Raw genomic sequence first — 17500 nt, forward strand, 5'->3', positions numbered from 1 at the left:
ATATCAACACAATATATTATTCTGACTGTATATTTAAAAATATACCGTTAAATCATCTAATATATTGATAATTCATATATATATATGGATGTATTGTTTTCTTTGCATGAGAGTGTTGCTTGTGAAGATCGTCCACACTTGTTTCTTCCTCCTTTAAGCTGACTGTGGTTTGTCACTAGATGCAGTCTGTCAACTGTGAAGTGCTTCTGCTCACTCCCCGAATGTGAAACTGCGAGCTGCTCATTTATTTTTATACGTATGCACTTTTTGCAGCGTATGTTTTCTTGAGACTGCATTTGAAACTCTGTATAGCAGCAGCTGTTAAGGTGAGTATCATAACTGTTGATGCTTTACTGAGGACTGCATGTTCTGTCTAAGAGGAGTGTTGTTGAATGAGCAGATTAAGTGGTTTGATGGACAAACTAAAACTAGCTCTAGAGCAAAAGGTATTTATTCAATAATTTACTTTAGAATATGCGAACCTAATGTAATGTTTTCAGACACTTAACTGCATGTTAATTGCAATTAAATGAACATGTATTGTAGTTTAAATTGATATTAAATGCAATTATGTGAACTTTAGAGAGCTCTTTGACCCACTTAAGCAACAGTATAAAGATCTTTATACTTCAGTTGTCTTTGAAACATGGTTAAAGTTACTGCTGAATGTACTGACTAGGATTTAAACTAAAATATACTTCATTTGTAATGATGAAGTTGCAATTTAGTACATAGTACATAATCTAGCACTTTACATGTGCTTTAGTTTGTTAGTCAACACATCAAAATAAGTGTACTTTAAAACACGACAAAGTTCAAATGTACTGTACTTTAAAGTAAAACTTTTAATTTGACATTATTACAAAGTGCACTATTTAAAAGTGCTTAAGTGTGTTAAGAAAGTGTAGTTTCTATATGTATAATTAAGTGGGCTTTTCTTTTGTTAATATTATATTACTGTATCTGCAAGCGTAACACAGTCTCACCCCAAAACGTCACGTACTGACGGGTCTTGACCAAACGGCAACATACGACGAAAAGGGTACCCCTAAAACGTCCATATTTGACGATTCGGGTTATGGGTAGGTTTAGGTATGCGTTAGGGTACCGCTAGGAAGCGCTACTGGTGCGCTAATGTCTTCGTCTCATATGGACGTTTTAGGGGTACCCTTTTCGCAGGGCCTGGTATTAATTTCATTGCACAACAGCCACTGTGGCTAGTGGTTTTACATTTAGCATTTTCACTGGCCACAATTTTGACACCAATACCACGGGGAAAAACTGCCATAAAGATCATTTAAATATGATATTATCATTTGGCAGCAGGTTTATTAGGCTGCTGTCCCTTTAAGACCTGACACAGATCCATTGTTCTGTTACACATGCGTTTTCTTTCTCACTTAAAACAACTGACTATGTTTACCTGAAAACACAGATCCATTGTTCTGTTACACATGCGTTTTCTTTCTCACTTAAAACAACTGACTATGTTTACCTGAAAACTCACCAAGACTGACATTTTGACTGTTTACTTAAGTTTATTATTGTCTTTTAAAAAAAGTCTACAATTGAAAAATGTACAGTAGCCTACTGTGCAAAAGTCTTAGGCATGTTAATATCCCCCGTTTTAAACGCAAAGGGTCGTTACACCATAAATTGATTTGAATTAGTTAATAGAAGTTAAATCATAAATAAATTCAATTTGTGATTTTATTTTTGAAAGTATTCTCACTTTACAGCATTTTAACACAAGTGCCAGTACTTTTCACAGTAGGCTACTGTAGCTTTGCAGGAAGGTTTCTTCAAGCGTCTCGGAGACATTCCCGCAGTTCTTCTGGATTTAGTCTGTCTCAGTTTCTTCTGTTTCTTCATGTAATCACAGACGGACTCGATGATGGTGAGATCAGATCATCCTGGCTGTTAGATTCCTTGTGCATACACAAATCTCACTGGATTATTACAATTAATGGCAAAAAGAATGTTTGGAAATGTAAACTGCTATTTCCTGCTGACACACTACAGCAAAAGATATAAATAACTGACTTGAAAACATTTTTTTTGGGGGGGGGGGGGGGGGGGGGGGGGTATTAACATGCCTAAGACTGTCGCACAGTACTGTATAGCCTATAATTATATATAAAATGAAACCCGCCAAGTGGCTAGAAGGAGTGACTTCGTTACACGCCATTGATGAAATCCACACGCATTTGGCGGGTGTTAAAGGATTAGTTCACTTAAAAATGTAAATTCTGTCATAATTTACTCACTCATTTTCCTACTATGGAAGTCAAGGTCCATCAACTGTCTGGTAACCTTCTTCAAAACATCTTCCTTTGTGTTCAGCAGAAAGAAGAAACTCATACAGGTTTGAAACAACTTGAGGGTGAGTAAATGATGACATAATTTACATTTTTAAGTGAACTATTCCTTTAATGTCAAGCCTTGTCTGCAAGTACAGAATTTATTTATTTTTTTAAAAACATACATTTAAGTTTTAATACACTAATCGCTTTGACGCGATTATCAGTTAAACTGACTCGCAACGTGTGCAATATCTCACGACCTCCCGAGTGTCCGATCCTGGTCCGAACTCGCACCGTGTACGCCCGCCTTTACGAGAACGGACGAGGGAGGACATAGGTCAGGGTTCACCAATCTCGGTCCTGGAGGGCCGCTGTCCTGCAGAGTTTAGCTCCAACCAGCTCCAACACACCTGTTTGAAAGTTTCTAGTATGCCTAGTGAGACCTTGATTAGCTGGTTCAGGTGTGTTTAATTGGGGTTGGAGCTAAACTCTGCAGGACAGCGGCCCTCCAGGACCGAGATTGGTGAACCCTGACATAGGGTCTAAATACACAGAGCAAACCAAAGGAACTTAATTAGATAGACACAGGTGAAGGAGATGACTAATTAGACTGGGGAAAACTTGGTCACATGACTAAACCAAAAACACTATGAGACATGGGAGATAGACCATACATGTAACAGTTATGATAGATGGGAGATAGACCATACATGTAACAGTTATGATAGCTTGTGTATTTGATGTTGATTTTAACATAAATTAATTACACACTTTTAGTTTTTTTGTTTATCCATGTGGTTTAAGTATGAAAGGCTCTTGGGAAATAAATCCCATGCAAATATTACACCTTAAAGGGATAGTTCACCCAAAAATGAAAATTTGCCCATGATTTAATCATAGGTGTATATGACATTCTTCTTTCAGTCTGCCGGAAGCTAGTTATTTTAGTCGATAAAGTTTTAAATATGGATCTTTTTCTTACACAAACACATCGCTTCACTTCAGAAGACTATCATGGATAGGTGCACTTTTATCATGGATAGATGCACTTTTATGATGGATAGATGCACTTTTATGATGATAGATGCACTTTTATCATGGATGGATGCACTTTTATGATGGATAGATGCACTTTTATGATGGATAGATGCACTTTTATCATGGATGGATGCACTTTTATGATGGATAGATGCACTTTTATGGACTTCAAAACAGAAACAGCCATTCACTGCCATTATAAAGCGAAAAGCCAGGACATTTTTTTAATATAACTCCGTTTGTATTCGTCTGAAAGAAGAATGTCATATACACCTAGGATGACTTGAGGGTGAGTAAATCATAAGGTAATTTTCATTTTTAGTTGTGAACTATCCCTTTAATAAGGAAGTTGATTTCTGATTATGATACAGTTTCTGCTCTGATGCACACAGCTCTAGACAGCCTGGATGGCTGCATCCCTGATCATGGAGACGATTCCCAATGGATATGAAGATGAAGACCTGATTGAGCTGGAAGCTGTTGGGAGATCACACAGAGCAGTGAGATGTGGGCACACACCATACAGACAGCCTGGTGTAAATCCCATTAATTAAAGACCGGAGGGAAGTAATAACTTATTGTTTTTGTCTTGTAGTTGATCTGACTGACGGGGATCGAGAAGACCTAGAGGCACAGCATTACCATGAGCCCAAACACACAAATACCCTGCAGAGGAACAGCTGGTCCTCTTCAACGCAGAGGGTCCTGTCCTCCATGCCCAGTCGCTCTATCAGTGAGAGAATGTTTCGATACAGTTTCCCAAGGAACTTTAATTCATATTAAACCAAAAATCATGGCTGTTTTACTTAAAAACATAATAAACTTAATACTTAATAGTATTTGCAAACAAACCCTTGAGAATAGGCAGATTTAGATAAACTTATTAAATTCAAAGGCCCGTCGTCAATAACTTTGTATGCACTTTTTATGTAATTCATATTAAATTACAATTTAAGTACACTTCACATTCAACTCAGTTAAATGCACATGGAATGATTCTGGAAATTTCCTCTGAACGGACTTTTGCGATTTCTTTTAATCAGCTTGTGATTTCTAGTGCATGTGTGCGGTCAGTTTCCCCGAAGTTCACTCAGGTGTCCTAGCAGAGTAACACAGGTGTAGAGAATCACATTTGCTATTCCTTTTGTGCATGCGCTGCCTTTCTTTAAAATAAATGCCCATTTTTATTTTCCTATCAAATGCAATGCCTTTTATACATTCATTTACTTGTAGTTACTTGTAACAGAGCTACTGTACGTTGAGGTTCAAAACAGAATAGTTTTCTCCACTTTATAGCAATGTGTTCATTAACTCGTTTCCACTGTTAAAAAATGGAAGCTTGTTTCCGCCACAGAATGAAAAATAAAAAAGGATTGTGCGATATAACGTCGCAATTGCGAGTTATAAAGTCAGAATTGCGTGATATAAAGTCGCAATTGTATTATAAAGTCAGAATTGCGTGATATAAAGTTGCAATTGTGTTATAAAGTCAGAACTGCATGATATAAAGTCGCAATTGCGAGTCATAAAGTCAGAATTGCGTGATATAAAGTTGCAATTGTGTTATAAAGTCAGAATTGCATGATATAAAGTCGCAATTGCGAGTTATAAAGTCAGAATTGAGTGATATTGTCATGATCTTGTGTGGACCTTTTGTTATTTCCTGTCTTGTGCCATGTTTTGTAGTTCTTTGTAGTTTTTCATATTGATGATTAGTCTTCCCCAGGTGTGTCTTGTTAACTTGTTAACTTGTTAACCCTGTGTATTTAAACCCCTGTGTTCTTGGTCAGGTCTTGTCCTACATGGATGTGTGTTTGGTGTTTCTCATTCTGTTCTCGGTGTCCTGGTCTCTGTTATGGATCCAAAGTCTAAAGTCTAAAGTCTTGATCTAAAGTCAAAATTGCGTGTTATAAAAGCAGAACTGCGTGATATAAAGTTGCAATTGTGAGAAAAAAAGTCAGAATTGCAAGTGTATTTCCCACAATTCTGACTTTATTACACGCAATTGCGACTTTATATCGCGCAATTCTGAGAAATAAAGTCAAAATTGCGCGATGTTAACTCGCAATTGTGAGATAAAAGGTTGCAATTATCTTTTTAAATGTTTTATTCTGTGACGGAAACAAGCTTCCATAGTTAAGTGTACAGTGTGTTTTCTCAGGATGGAATCAGACGGCTGTGCTCTCCCAGAACCAGAGCCGATCCACCAAAACGCGAAGAAGACGACGAGCGCCTAACCCTGTCTCCACCACTTCCAGCGCTGCAACCCGGGATGTGTTTAGAGAGCGGGAGAACTGTGCTGATGATGGTTTGCAGCAGTAAAACACTCACAATGCCAATCGTTTCAATCAAACAGGGCTCATATCATGAGGAATCACTTTTCCTTGATCTTTTAAGATAAAATAATTTGATGTGGTGCGAAACACCATAACTTTCAGAAGTTCCTCCACAGTGAACTGCAAAGACGACTCGTTCTAAACTTCTGCAGTTTAATGTCACTCTTATTTATAAAAGTCTTAAAGGCAGGTCTGTCATGACAACTCTCTCATTGTTTGGCATGGTAATATACAGTACAATATAACACGCATGAATTACCAGTAGTGGATCTAGACAGGTGGAGCTGGGGAAGGTGGAGGGTTTCTGAAAGCATGCTGCACTACTACAGCAAATGCTGACCAAGTATTTGAAGGATGTGCAGCGAGCTCATTGGCTACTCATACAGCAGTAACCAATCAGCTGTGCCCTATAGAGAATGATGTGATTGCAAGCAGATTGAGTTGAGGAGCGACCAGCCGGCGCCATCTAGAGTTTCATGACAGAACTTTGAATGGCAGCAAGAAAGAGAGAGGAAAATGTGCAAATGTTTAAACTTTATTCACATTAAAGTGGACCTCAGTAAACTGACACTGACTTTGTTTCTGTGTCCTGGTCCCAGTTACCCAAGATGAGGAGCTGCTGAATAAACTACAAGATTTGCCTGCTGGAGAAAGTGTACGTCTGTTGCGTGAGATGCCTCTTAGTGTCTCTAAGAAGCGTGAGATCAGGTACAGAATTCATTACAGTACACTGACTTTTACATAACATTAAAGCTTCTTAAAAATATATATTTAGGAAATTTTTGAAAATATATAGTAAAAATTGTTCATTTCTTTGTACAAGTATTTGTGTAACCTTATCTAAATGTGTCTTTTTAGAGCGTTGTGCTTCTCCTGGGAGCTTGCACAGCCTCTCTCTGAAAACAAAGCCCTGTGCTGCCATCGTTTTCGAGCTTGCTTCCTGAAGGTGACTTTTTGCACAGTAACTTTCAGATTAACTTTAATACATATTTATTTATATATTTATTACATCTGGTAATTTCCATGAATAGTGTTTAAATGAACTTAAACACTTGCTGATGATGTGTGATGTCTGCGCAAGCAGAGAGGCATGGGAATACATTGCATTCGGACCGATGCCGTTACTATCTCTGCGTTAACTACAAAAACATTAATTTGTGAAAACGGTGATGTCTTGCACATGCGTATTACGTGTTCAGTCTAATACAGTGTTTTAGTCGTTTCCACGGATCAGTGTGAACGGGGATCGTTTTGACGATTATATTGTGCAGTAACAATGCACTAAACATTTTTAGTGCATTGTTGTCATGTAAAAGTACCCTAAGGAAACTAACTAGGACATGCTAAACTGAAATATATAACAAATGAATTTAATATCAAATCAATAAATTTTAACAAGGCAAAGTCACTCTTCAGTTGTTTCTCAACACATTATTTGTCTGTTTAATAAGCGAGAAAGTCATTCTACCAAGCCATTAAGATGCACCATTTACTATATAAAATTGAATCTTACAGCATTTTCCACATAAGCAGTAATGTTTGTTTTTAAATTTTGTAATAAAAAAAACTAAAAAAAACATCACGTCAAATGGTAAACCCCCAAAAGTCAGAATTATGCTGATTTTTTAGTTTGTATTTCCTCAGTTCCTGTTGTTTGTTTTCCGCTCCTCTTTTGTTACCATGGTGACCGTCATTATGAGTTTGTTCGGTTCAGCTGTTAATTTAATTAACAAATTAATTTAATATCAAATCAATCAATTTTAACAACAATGCAAAGTCACTCTTCAGTTGTCTCTCAAGAAGACTGTTTTTATGTCTTCAATGCTTTAACAATGTAAGGGGGACAGCAATTTGCACCCAATTTGTATATAAATCACTGTTGAAAATGACACTTTTAAAAATTTTAAATTGAGATTTCTGGATGTTAATATTGAAACCCTGCCCGCACTTCTTTTTGATAGGTTTTGTGTGGTTGCTGGTTAGGTGGACTCTCACAGAAGAAATCCATACAGCTCTGGCAGAAAGTGCTTAAAAACATCAGTGCTCGCTTTGGCACCGGGATCCTGTCCTATTTCATCTTCCTCAGAAGACTGTTACTCTACAACATCCTCTTCTTCCTCATCAACGGCCTTTTCCTGCTCCTACCACAAATCTCAAATCCACCTCCACCTCCACCTCCATCTTCAAAAGATGAACACACTTACCTCTGGATGCTTACTGGCACGGTAAGGATGTATATTTTAAAAAGCAAGTCCTTTATATTAGGGTCATTGTGTTTTTGTGGATTCTCCATGATATAGATGATTCATTGGGCAAGGGGAAAGGACATCCCATTCCCTGTGAATTTAAGTAAATGCCCTGCTTTATATTACTTACCGAATGCTATCGTTCTTTGTTCCTCAACAGGGTTTTCTCAAAGACTCTGTGATGTTTTATGGCCACTATACTAACTACACAAGTGGAAATTGCCAAGCTGAAACTAAAATGTGTTCTCACAATTACAACATACCCCTGGCATATATTTTTACGATTGGAATGGGCATGTTTGTTACATGCGTAATGCTGGTTTACAGGTTTGTCTATTGTCATTGTTTTAATTCATTTTCACATCATTAGCTTGATTAAATCAGATTTTCTTTTTCCTTCCAGGATGTCAAAATCCTTCGAAAAGAGTTTCTGCACATTCAAGGCTACTGGTAACCTAGCTTTAAAGGTTTTCTGCTCTTGGGATTTTAAAGTCTGCAGGAAAAGGTCTGTTAAACTGCAGGCGGTGAACATCTGCACTCAGCTGAAGGTTTGTGGAACTATGACTTCATTCATGTTAAAACTACTTTATCCTCCACAGCACTAATAATTAAATTACAGTACGTCATACGCAAATGTTAGATGCATATTAGTTCCTTAGAATAGTAAATATGTACCCTTAAAGAGTCAGTTCACCCAAAAATAAAAATTCTGTCATCATTTACGTCGTTCCAAACCCGTAAAACTTTTTTTAATCTCCGGAAAACACAGATCAATATATTTTTTTAATTAAATCTTTTAATAAAATAAAATAAATTGACTCTTCAAAAAGTTCAAAACGAAATTGTGAAATGAATCCATATGAATTGAGTAGCTTAGTCTATATGAATTTCTGAAGAGACTCGATTGCTTTATATGATAGACTTTTATTCACATATAAACATTCGTCATCACACAAATCCGATATCATAAACGTAAGCACAAGCATGTTCACTTGACGTGTGAGAACCAGTGAGGATCATTCTCGTGTTACGCAGCACGCTTGAGCCTCTACAAGAACCAATGAGGTTTTCAATGGAGTGTACCCTGAATGACTTGAGCTCTTAACAGTGCACTATACGGAGGGAAAGGTGGAGAATGAAGTGTACCCTAATCTTTTAGGGTTAGGTTTAAGGTCTCCCTATGTCTCAGTTTGTAGATCCTGCCCCCTTTTAAAGCTTTGAGATCTCCAGTCTGCAGCTAAACCCTTCTCAAGCCAGACGGCCACTGGCTGGTCAACCACTTTAACCAGCCAGAAACCACCTCAAAAACCACCAACAACCTTATGCTGGTTTTAGTGATGTGTGGTTTTAGTTTCCCATTCAAAATGTAGTTTTTGATTAATAATAGTGAACTATGCATTCAGTAGTGCTATTACTTAATTTGTTAATCAGGGTTTCTTGTTAGTAATCAGTAGTTGCTGGAATGCTAATAATGTGTTACTCATTTGTTCCGGTGTAGTAATTCATTAATGACGGGACCAGTATAAAGTGCTACTGTCATTTTTAATGTAAAATACTTCCTCCAAGCCCATTGCACAATCAACACTTTTTTTTTTTTTTTAAACAACTGACTTGGCATCTTCAGCAAAACCACTGCTGGAAAGTCTGAAGCAGGACAATATGTTTGTCCAAACAATGGAAGACAGGGACAATTTCGTTTGGAGACACTAGTGGTGCATAATTTACGCACTTCAGCTTTAACAATGCATAATAATTAGTTGACTCTTACCATAGATTTGAGTCACTCTGCTGAATTTTTGTGTTTTTAGGAAATGCTGTCAGAGCTCAGCTGCAGAAAAAAGAAGAGGAACTTGTGTTCAACGTTGGGCTGGTTGAGTGTACACTTACTAGTATGGTCCATTTGCCTACTTTGCATTGGTGCCTGCATGACGGCTGTTTACTATTTCCACCCTTACATTGAGCAGGGCGTACCTATGGTAAGGGTCTGGTCATAGTGTCGAATAGACAACAGGAAGGCAACAGGAAACTTAACGCTTAAAAAAATCACACAAATAATGGTGGAAAAGACCAGTCACTTCCTCTTCAGGTCACACACCAGTTATTTTTGATGCTTCATTACATTGCAAACAGCTTTATGTGTCCTTCAGCGGTATTCTCTGGGTTACTGTTGTCTTCAGATATCATCTGGACTCCACGTCTTGAAGATTATTGTTTTATTTTTTTAGATTTTTTTTTTGGACTGTTGCCTTGCTGATCCGTAACTTGTTTTCAGGGTGTTTTAGTTTAGCCTTTTGCAGAACTTCTGTGTTCATTCTCCAGAAAAAATACCATTTGTATGATACGGCAATTGATAAATTAAAGTTCTCTGTTCAGTGTGCAATGCAAAAATAAGTCATAAAATAATACTATTTAAATTGTAAATGTAAATGTGCAGAATTGTCCCCATTCATCAAGTTGCATTCTTATGGGTTATTTAGAAAACCTTAATGTCATTGAAATGCTCACAGATTTTTCCACTAAAATGCATTTCTGAATTCTCTGCTGAACCCTGTTATGCTGTGACATTTAAAGCTAAAATCTTCAGTATGAAATGGCATTTCCTTAGAATGGGCTGCATATATGATCTGGCATGTTGTTTTTGAACACTTTATCTGATATATTGTGTGTGCATGTCTTTATCAAGTCTGTTCAGAAAAATGATCCAGTCCATTTGCTGACCATGCCTTTGGTCGTGTCTTGCATCAGTCATCTACTGCCTGGTTTCTTTGACATGCTATCCAAGGGGGAAGATTACAACTCCCCAAGTGTTCACATTTACGTGTCCATTTTGAGGTCAGGGACGCAATTAATTATTTGCTTACCATACTTTCGCTAACTATTTATGCACTTCCTGTCTAATTCCGCTATGAGCATTTTCGATTCAGTGCAGCAGGAAGCAACTTCAGCATGCTTCATTTGCCTTGGCCTTTAGATCACTTTTAGATTTGCTGCTCACTCTAGTGTGACATTTTTATGCACAGTCTTGCATGACTCTTATCGTGAAAAGTACTCCAAACCTATTAGACGCATCATTTGTCTGTTTAATTAGCGAGAAAGTCATTCGACCAAGCCATTAAGATGGAAAATTAAAATTGAATCTTACAGCATTTTCCACATAAACAGTAATGTTTGTTTTTAAACGTTGTTAAAAAAAAAAAAAAAAAACTCTCACATGTCAAATGGTAAACCCCCAAAAGTCAGAATTATGCTGATGTTTGTGGAATTTTAGTTTGTATTTCCTCAGTTCCTGTTTTCCTTTGTTTGTTCCTTCGTTACCATGGTGACCGTCATTGTGAGTTTGTTTGGTTCAGCTGTGTGTGATTAATTAGCTTGTTTGTATCTGTGCTTAAATTCCGTTTTGTTCTCTGTTCATCAAACTTAATGATAGTCATAATATGTGTAAGACATACTTGTTACCTTACAATGTTGCTAAAATATGTAATACTTTATCATTTAAATGCATGAATACAGAGATTACATGTACAAGAATCTTGCATTTGAAACAAGATTTCTATAAAATCTCGTTTTCATTATTTTGGACATGCTTATTTGTCATTTGAATATATGTTAATAACCTAACTGATGTCAAATATTTGTTCAGTTCACACAAGTTCAAGACGGGTTGTTATCATTAGAGTCAAATATCAGCAACAACCTTTCGGTTTCTTCTTTCACAGGAACCTGTTGCTGAAGGGTTGCATTTTTAGTGTGTTGTGTTACTACTGGCTCACGAAAATCGATGGCGGCGAGAAAGGCCAAAAGGTGACCGAAATCATGAAACCTGAAGACCTCTTTTAAAAATCCAGTAATGTTGTTATTTCGACAAAATTATTCAAAGCAATGTTGATCAAGCAGCCAATCCTCACAGTTCATGCGTTGATTTGTTTGTAGGGTATATTTTTTTCTATCTATGTGCTTATTAGTTGAATATGAAATAAAGCATGATTGTTTTCATTTGTGTACTTGCAGTGCTGGGAGACATATGTTGGTCAAGAGCTTTATCGTTTGGTTTTAATGGATCTAATAGTTGCAGTGCTGCACATCATCTTAGCAGAGTTTCTGTGGGGGTAAGTTCTCGTGATCCCAGATAATGGCAGTGATGTTTGGCGGGGGTTGTTGACTCTTTCTGCCCCTTCAGGATGTGCATTAGAAACTTCACATTTAGGGGGAGGAAACTGGAGTTTGACATTGCACGAGATGTTCTGGAGCTCATCTATGGTCAAACGCTTGTGTGGTACTGTCACCTTCTCATGAAGAAACATTAGTTTGTTCTGATGGCATCGCACTAACAGTCTTTTCTGTGTCCTCTTGTTATAGGTTTGGTGTGCTGTTTTCACCCCTGTTGCCTGCAGTACAAATTGGGAAACTGTGTCTCTTGTTCTACTTCAAAAAGGTCACGATCTTCTTAGTATTTTTATAGGCTTCATTTGGATGACAGTTCATTGAGGATAGGAGATTACGTTTAATGACTTTATTGCTTTAATTGTAAAGATGTAGTCCCCACCCCCCAAATTCAATTCGGTCACAATTTACTTACCCCTCATGTTGTTCTTTAGTGAAACACAAAAGGAGATGATAGGCTGAATTGAATCTGTGCATCGTTCGTTCAGTCGTTTTTTGATTTAATATTGAAAGTAGAAAAATTAGGAAACGGTTCCTTTTTCGTTCCGAAAAAAACGAAAAACAAGAATTCAGCTTGATTTTTCGTTTTCGTTCTGAGGTAGAAAAATTAATAAACAGCTTGAATATTTGATTTCTACATGTGGGCGGGAATGAAACGCAGCCTTTCCTCTGATTTGTCAGCCGAAGATCAAAGTGTCCCATCATCAGTTCTTCCTCAGTTTCGCACAGCAGAATAAGAGTCCTGTAAAACATTTAATTATTCATATTTTATATAAAATATATATTTTCAAAACATGTTGGACTCTAAAACTGCAAAAAAAAAAAAAAAAAAAAAAATCCTGAACAAATTGTGTTCCATATTTTAGGATGATATCTAAAAAAAAATTAGCTTTCAGTAAGATTTTGTTTGGGCGCAGTACCAAACTTTTTCACTAGGTGACAACCAGACTCCATCACTGCCCATATAAGGGTGCCTCCATTTCCATATGTGGTTTGAGTGATCTGAACCATTATTCATCATTTTTCATACAATTTATGAAGTAGACATCCTATTCAGAAGTAGTATTGGAAGTTTGGCAGATTTTGATAATTCAACCAAGAAACGCATAAAAAGAACACGTTTGTCCGTTATAGCTCTGCCACATCACAAATGGTGAATCTATTTTTTATTTTATTTTATATTTAAAACATTTTCAGACCTTTAAAATAAAAAATAAAAAAAATGTAATGGATGCTATGTTTTGAACTCTTGGCATGAAAACAAACTAAGGTTTCTACTATTCTTTCATGATCATCGCTATTTCAAAATAAAGGTCTGAACACAACAAATGCAATTTAAGGGTTTATTTAAACAAAATAACAGAGGTAAATCCAGACGGAAAACACAAGAGTCCAGCCAAAGAACAAGATGATCCATACACTGGAACAACCGGAACTAAAACAAACACACATTATGCATCCAAGTAGGTCATCACCAGACAAGGAACATGAGAAACACTGGTGTTTAAACACACACAGGGTAGCAAGGGGCTGATGAGGGACAGGTGTAAGTGATTAGTTACTATGGGAACTTACTAGGGTATGGCGACAAACAAGGCACTAAGCAAACACAGGCCGGGATCATGACATTAATATCAGAGAATGTCTAATAAGGGGAGAAGTTCCACTCTGAACTGAACTTCCACTTCCGGCTTCTGAACTGGTCAAGCGGCCATCAAGCGGTATCTCTGGTCGTAATCAGTCCTTCACTGACCAATCAGCGTTCATTAGCAGAATGCTAGTGTGTTATGGGCAACAACAACTCAATCTGTAAGAAATCGAAAGGACATAAGTACTCGTTCATTCAACTTTCGACCTATAACCCATGTTGAACTTGCAAAACCTACAATAAAATCTGAGATTTCTCAACGGCAATCGTGTGAAAGAGACAAATTTAGCCGTCTAGCCCCATAAACTCCCATTCATTTTGCACACATGGGCGATCGCCCCCAGTGGAACTCTGGTGGAAATACAACCAACATTCGGTACAATAGGACTTAATAGGGAGTGGGCAGGCTCTCTGTAGACGGGCTCTGGTAATATACTATTATTTAGAGGTTGACAAAGTTGTCCCTTTAAGGGCACTGCCCCAGTTACAAGTTGTTATACATTTTTGTAAAAGAAAATCTTGAACATGTCAACATCCAATTTCGAAATATGGAAAAGGGTAGCTCTGACATTCTGATAAACATTTAATTTTGTGTTTCATTGAAGAAAGAAAATACAGCGGGGAACAATACAGGGTTGCAATGGCAGGATGTCAGAAGTGTCATATTTTGGTGACAAAACTATTCCCTTTGCTGCAATGTAGAAAAGAGCTTGTGTCTTTACCTGTGTAATATGATTTATTGATATTATTATGATATCCTCTGTCAATTAAGGGCGTATGTGTCTCCCCCTTTATAGACAAGTTTGATGATGAACTTCCAAGCGCCCAGGAAACACTGGAGGGCCACTCAGATGAGCACGGTCTTCGTCAGCCTCCTGTTCTTACCCTCCTTCATTGGGGCCCTTATGTGTATCATATATACGATGTGGAGGTTTGTCTCTTCAGAATATTACATACACTCTTCACTGCAACAAAATATATATACAGTACAGGTCAAAAGTTTGGAAACATTACGATTTTTTTATATTTTTGAAAGAAGTCTCTAATGCTTATCAAGGCTGCGTTTATTTGATCAAAAATACAGAAAAAAAACACAGTAATATTGTGAAATATTATTACAACTTAAAATAATAGTTTTCTATTTGAATATACTTTAAAAAATAATTTATTCCTGTGATGCAAAGCTGAATTTTCAGGATCATTACTCCAGTCTTCAGTGTCACATGTGACATCCAGTCTATCACATGATCCTTTAGAAATCATTCTAATATGATGATTCATTATGAGTGTTGGAAACAGTTCTGCTGCCTAATATATTTGATGAATCCTTGCTGAATAAAACTATTGATTTATTTCAAAAAAAGAAAGAAAGAAAATTACTGACCCCAAATTACTGACCAGTAGTGTATATTGTTGTTAAAAAGATTTCTATTTTGAAAGAAATTGCTTCTTTTTTTTTTCTTTTTTTTTCTTTCTTTTTATTCATCAAAGTATCCTAAAAAAGTATCACAGGTTATGAAAAAATATTAAGCAGCAGAACTGTTTCCAACTTTGATAATGAATCATCGTATTAGAATGATTTCTAAAGGATCATGTGATAGACTGGAGTAATGATCCTGAAAATTCAGCTTTGCATCACAGAAATAAATGATAATTTAAAGTATAATAAATTGAAAACCAATTATTTTAAATTATAATAATATATCACAATATTACTTTTTTTTTCTGTATTTTTGATCAAATAAATGCAGGCTTGATGAGCAGAAAAAACATATATATTATATATATATTATTATTATTATTATTATTATTATTTATATTATTATTATTATTATTTATATTTATTTTTTATTTTTTATTATTTTTATTAATATTATTATTATTATTATTATTATTATTATTATTATTATTTTTGTTTTATTTTTTTCAATAAATTGGCAGATACTTTTGCTTGTTTAAAAAAAAAAGAAAAAAAAGAAAAAGCTTTTTGTTTGCTGCTTCTGTTTTCTCAGGATCAAGCCCTCCTCACACTGTGGGCCCTTCAGGAGCCTCCACAACATGCTCCTCTTAGGCAAGCAGTGGATCATGGGTCTGGACCGCTCGAATCCCAGTCTGAAATGGCTCAGCTGGGCGTATATTCACTTGGTGGACAACCCTTTGTTCCTCTTCATTTTGGCAGGCCTGTTTCTGTGAGTTTCCCTTGCCCATCATGGGTCTCCTGGGTGAATATCTCAGATTTGGGTCATTTTTAACTTGTCATCTCCATCTCTTTCCAGAACCATTATATACATTCACATGCAAGTTTTGGATGGCCAAAAGTTGATCATTGGAAGGTTACAAGAACAGATAGACCATGTGAGTGTTATGACCCTTGTGGAAAAGTACATTACTTAAGGGTACTTATAACGGAAATAATATACTTAAGTGCAAACTGAATATAATGTTTTGGGCACTTAGTATATTTAAAATATAATGAATTTAAATGTAATATTGAATAACATGACAGTTAAATTCATAATCAACAGTTGTGTCCCAAATGACGCACTATACACAATGAGAATAGCATTTCAACTTTTTTACAGAAAATTGTGAGTGGTGTTTGCATTGATTCTGAGTTGCTGTCAGGATGTTGATTTAATAATTCGGGTTTTCTTGCTAACATCTCCGTCTTCTTAGGAGGGTGAAGATAAGAAGTTCCTCATAGCTAAACTACAGGCCCTCAATGAGGCGAGCGCGCTCAGCCGTGAGGTCAACATTTGGTCCTTCCTTTAAATCTGACTCTTCCTCATGCATTCAGGATGTCTGACAGATGAAGACACATTCCACAGCTTTTCTTGTGGCTGATTTCCTTCTTGTGAACAGGTGTTTCAATGACCGCGTCACCTGCTGATTACTTGTTATTACCCTGGAAGGCTGGATTCTACAGAAAACTTATTTGGAAGAATACACTTTACCTTCAACAACAAACATAAATCCTGAAAAACTGGTTTGCTTATGTAGAAGATGGAAGTCAATTACCACTGCATTTCGGAGTTAGCAAATGACACTGATATCTAGTAGTGCCACTGTCATGTAATCACATACAAATATTTTGAAACGCACAAGGTTCATTTTTGCTTGTGGAAATGTTTTTGTCAGATCTATATCTATATTTTTTTGTGTGGTGTTAATAATAATGTGATGATAATTTTAGATGATGGAGAACTGTTTCAGAGACACAGGCTATGAATACCCTATCGTGAAAAACAATATAGAGTGCTGAGGTGCAACTAAAGACAAACTCAAGTGTTTTTGATTGTGCTAAAGTGAAACTTTTGCAAGTATACTTAAAATATCTTGCATTTAAAGACTGATATTATACAGAGATCATACTATCCTTACTATAACTGATATTAAAAGACATTTTAAGGCTTAATATTAAGAAATGTGCATTGTGCAATAAAGAAATAAAGTTTAATTATAATTTTATATCAGTAAGTGATATTTGTGATTTGAAGTATTTAGTATGAAATAGATGTATTTTAAGTAGATTTTGGTATGTTTAGATTTAGTTTATTTATCTACCGGCTGTCTTTTGGAGGTTTAAGGACAATCAATAAATGCAACATATCTGTAAATGACAATTTTTTTGTGAATTACTGATTTTTTTTTTATTTTTACTACTATTCTTGTTTATCACACGACTTTCTGAAATGCGTGTGTCTGATTGGTCAAACTTTCCTACAAACATAGCTGTGTTATTTTCATTTCTTTTTAATCGATTCTGTG

General features: G+C 36.2%; 1 protein-coding gene across 5 annotated transcripts; it reads left to right on the forward strand.

Annotated features, from left to right (window-relative positions):
* Positions 1–173: 173 nt before the first annotated feature.
* On the forward strand, positions 174–17355 carry tmc6a (transmembrane channel-like 6a). Of its 5 annotated transcripts, none has more exons than XM_084127928.1 (20): positions 187–326; positions 2347–2383; positions 3734–3848; positions 3937–4074; positions 5503–5649; positions 6277–6385; positions 6536–6623; positions 7639–7902; positions 8084–8250; positions 8327–8471; positions 9732–9899; positions 10607–10755; positions 11640–11724; positions 11932–12029; positions 12101–12196; positions 12280–12355; positions 14530–14663; positions 15745–15921; positions 16009–16087; positions 16409–17355. In XM_084127928.1, exons 3-20 carry the CDS (start codon positions 3749–3751, stop codon positions 16502–16504), a joined length of 2316 nt encoding a protein of 771 aa, XP_083984054.1. In that variant the 5' UTR covers positions 187–326; positions 2347–2383; positions 3734–3748; the 3' UTR covers positions 16505–17355. The 5 variants fall into 5 exon arrangements, with proteins under 5 accessions (XP_083984053.1, XP_083984054.1, XP_083984056.1 ...); XM_084127930.1 differs by having other exon boundaries at positions 193–326; positions 2344–2383; XM_084127929.1 differs by lacking the exon at positions 187–326 and adding an exon at positions 364–446 and having other exon boundaries at positions 2344–2383.
* Positions 17356–17500: the final 145 nt, after the last annotated feature.

This window comes from Abramis brama (genome assembly GCF_963993115.1).
Source record: "Abramis brama genome assembly, chromosome: 1".
Taxonomy (NCBI): domain Eukaryota; kingdom Metazoa; phylum Chordata; class Actinopteri; order Cypriniformes; family Leuciscidae; genus Abramis; species Abramis brama.

What these genes read in the sequence shown, in the direction of transcription:
- tmc6a (XM_084127927.1), top strand. Translation starts at nt 3,749, where the DNA reads ATGGCTGCATCCCTGATCATGGAGACGATTCCCAATGGATATGAAGAT. An exon ending in TGCGTAATGCTGGTTTACAG is followed by an intron (nt 8,251 to 8,326) that starts GTTTGTCTATTG and finishes TTTTCCTTCCAG; the next exon opens with GATGTCAAAATCCTTCGAAA. An exon ending in TCTTGTTCTACTTCAAAAAG is followed by an intron (nt 12,356 to 14,529) that starts GTCACGATCTTC and finishes CCCCCTTTATAG; the next exon opens with ACAAGTTTGATGATGAACTT.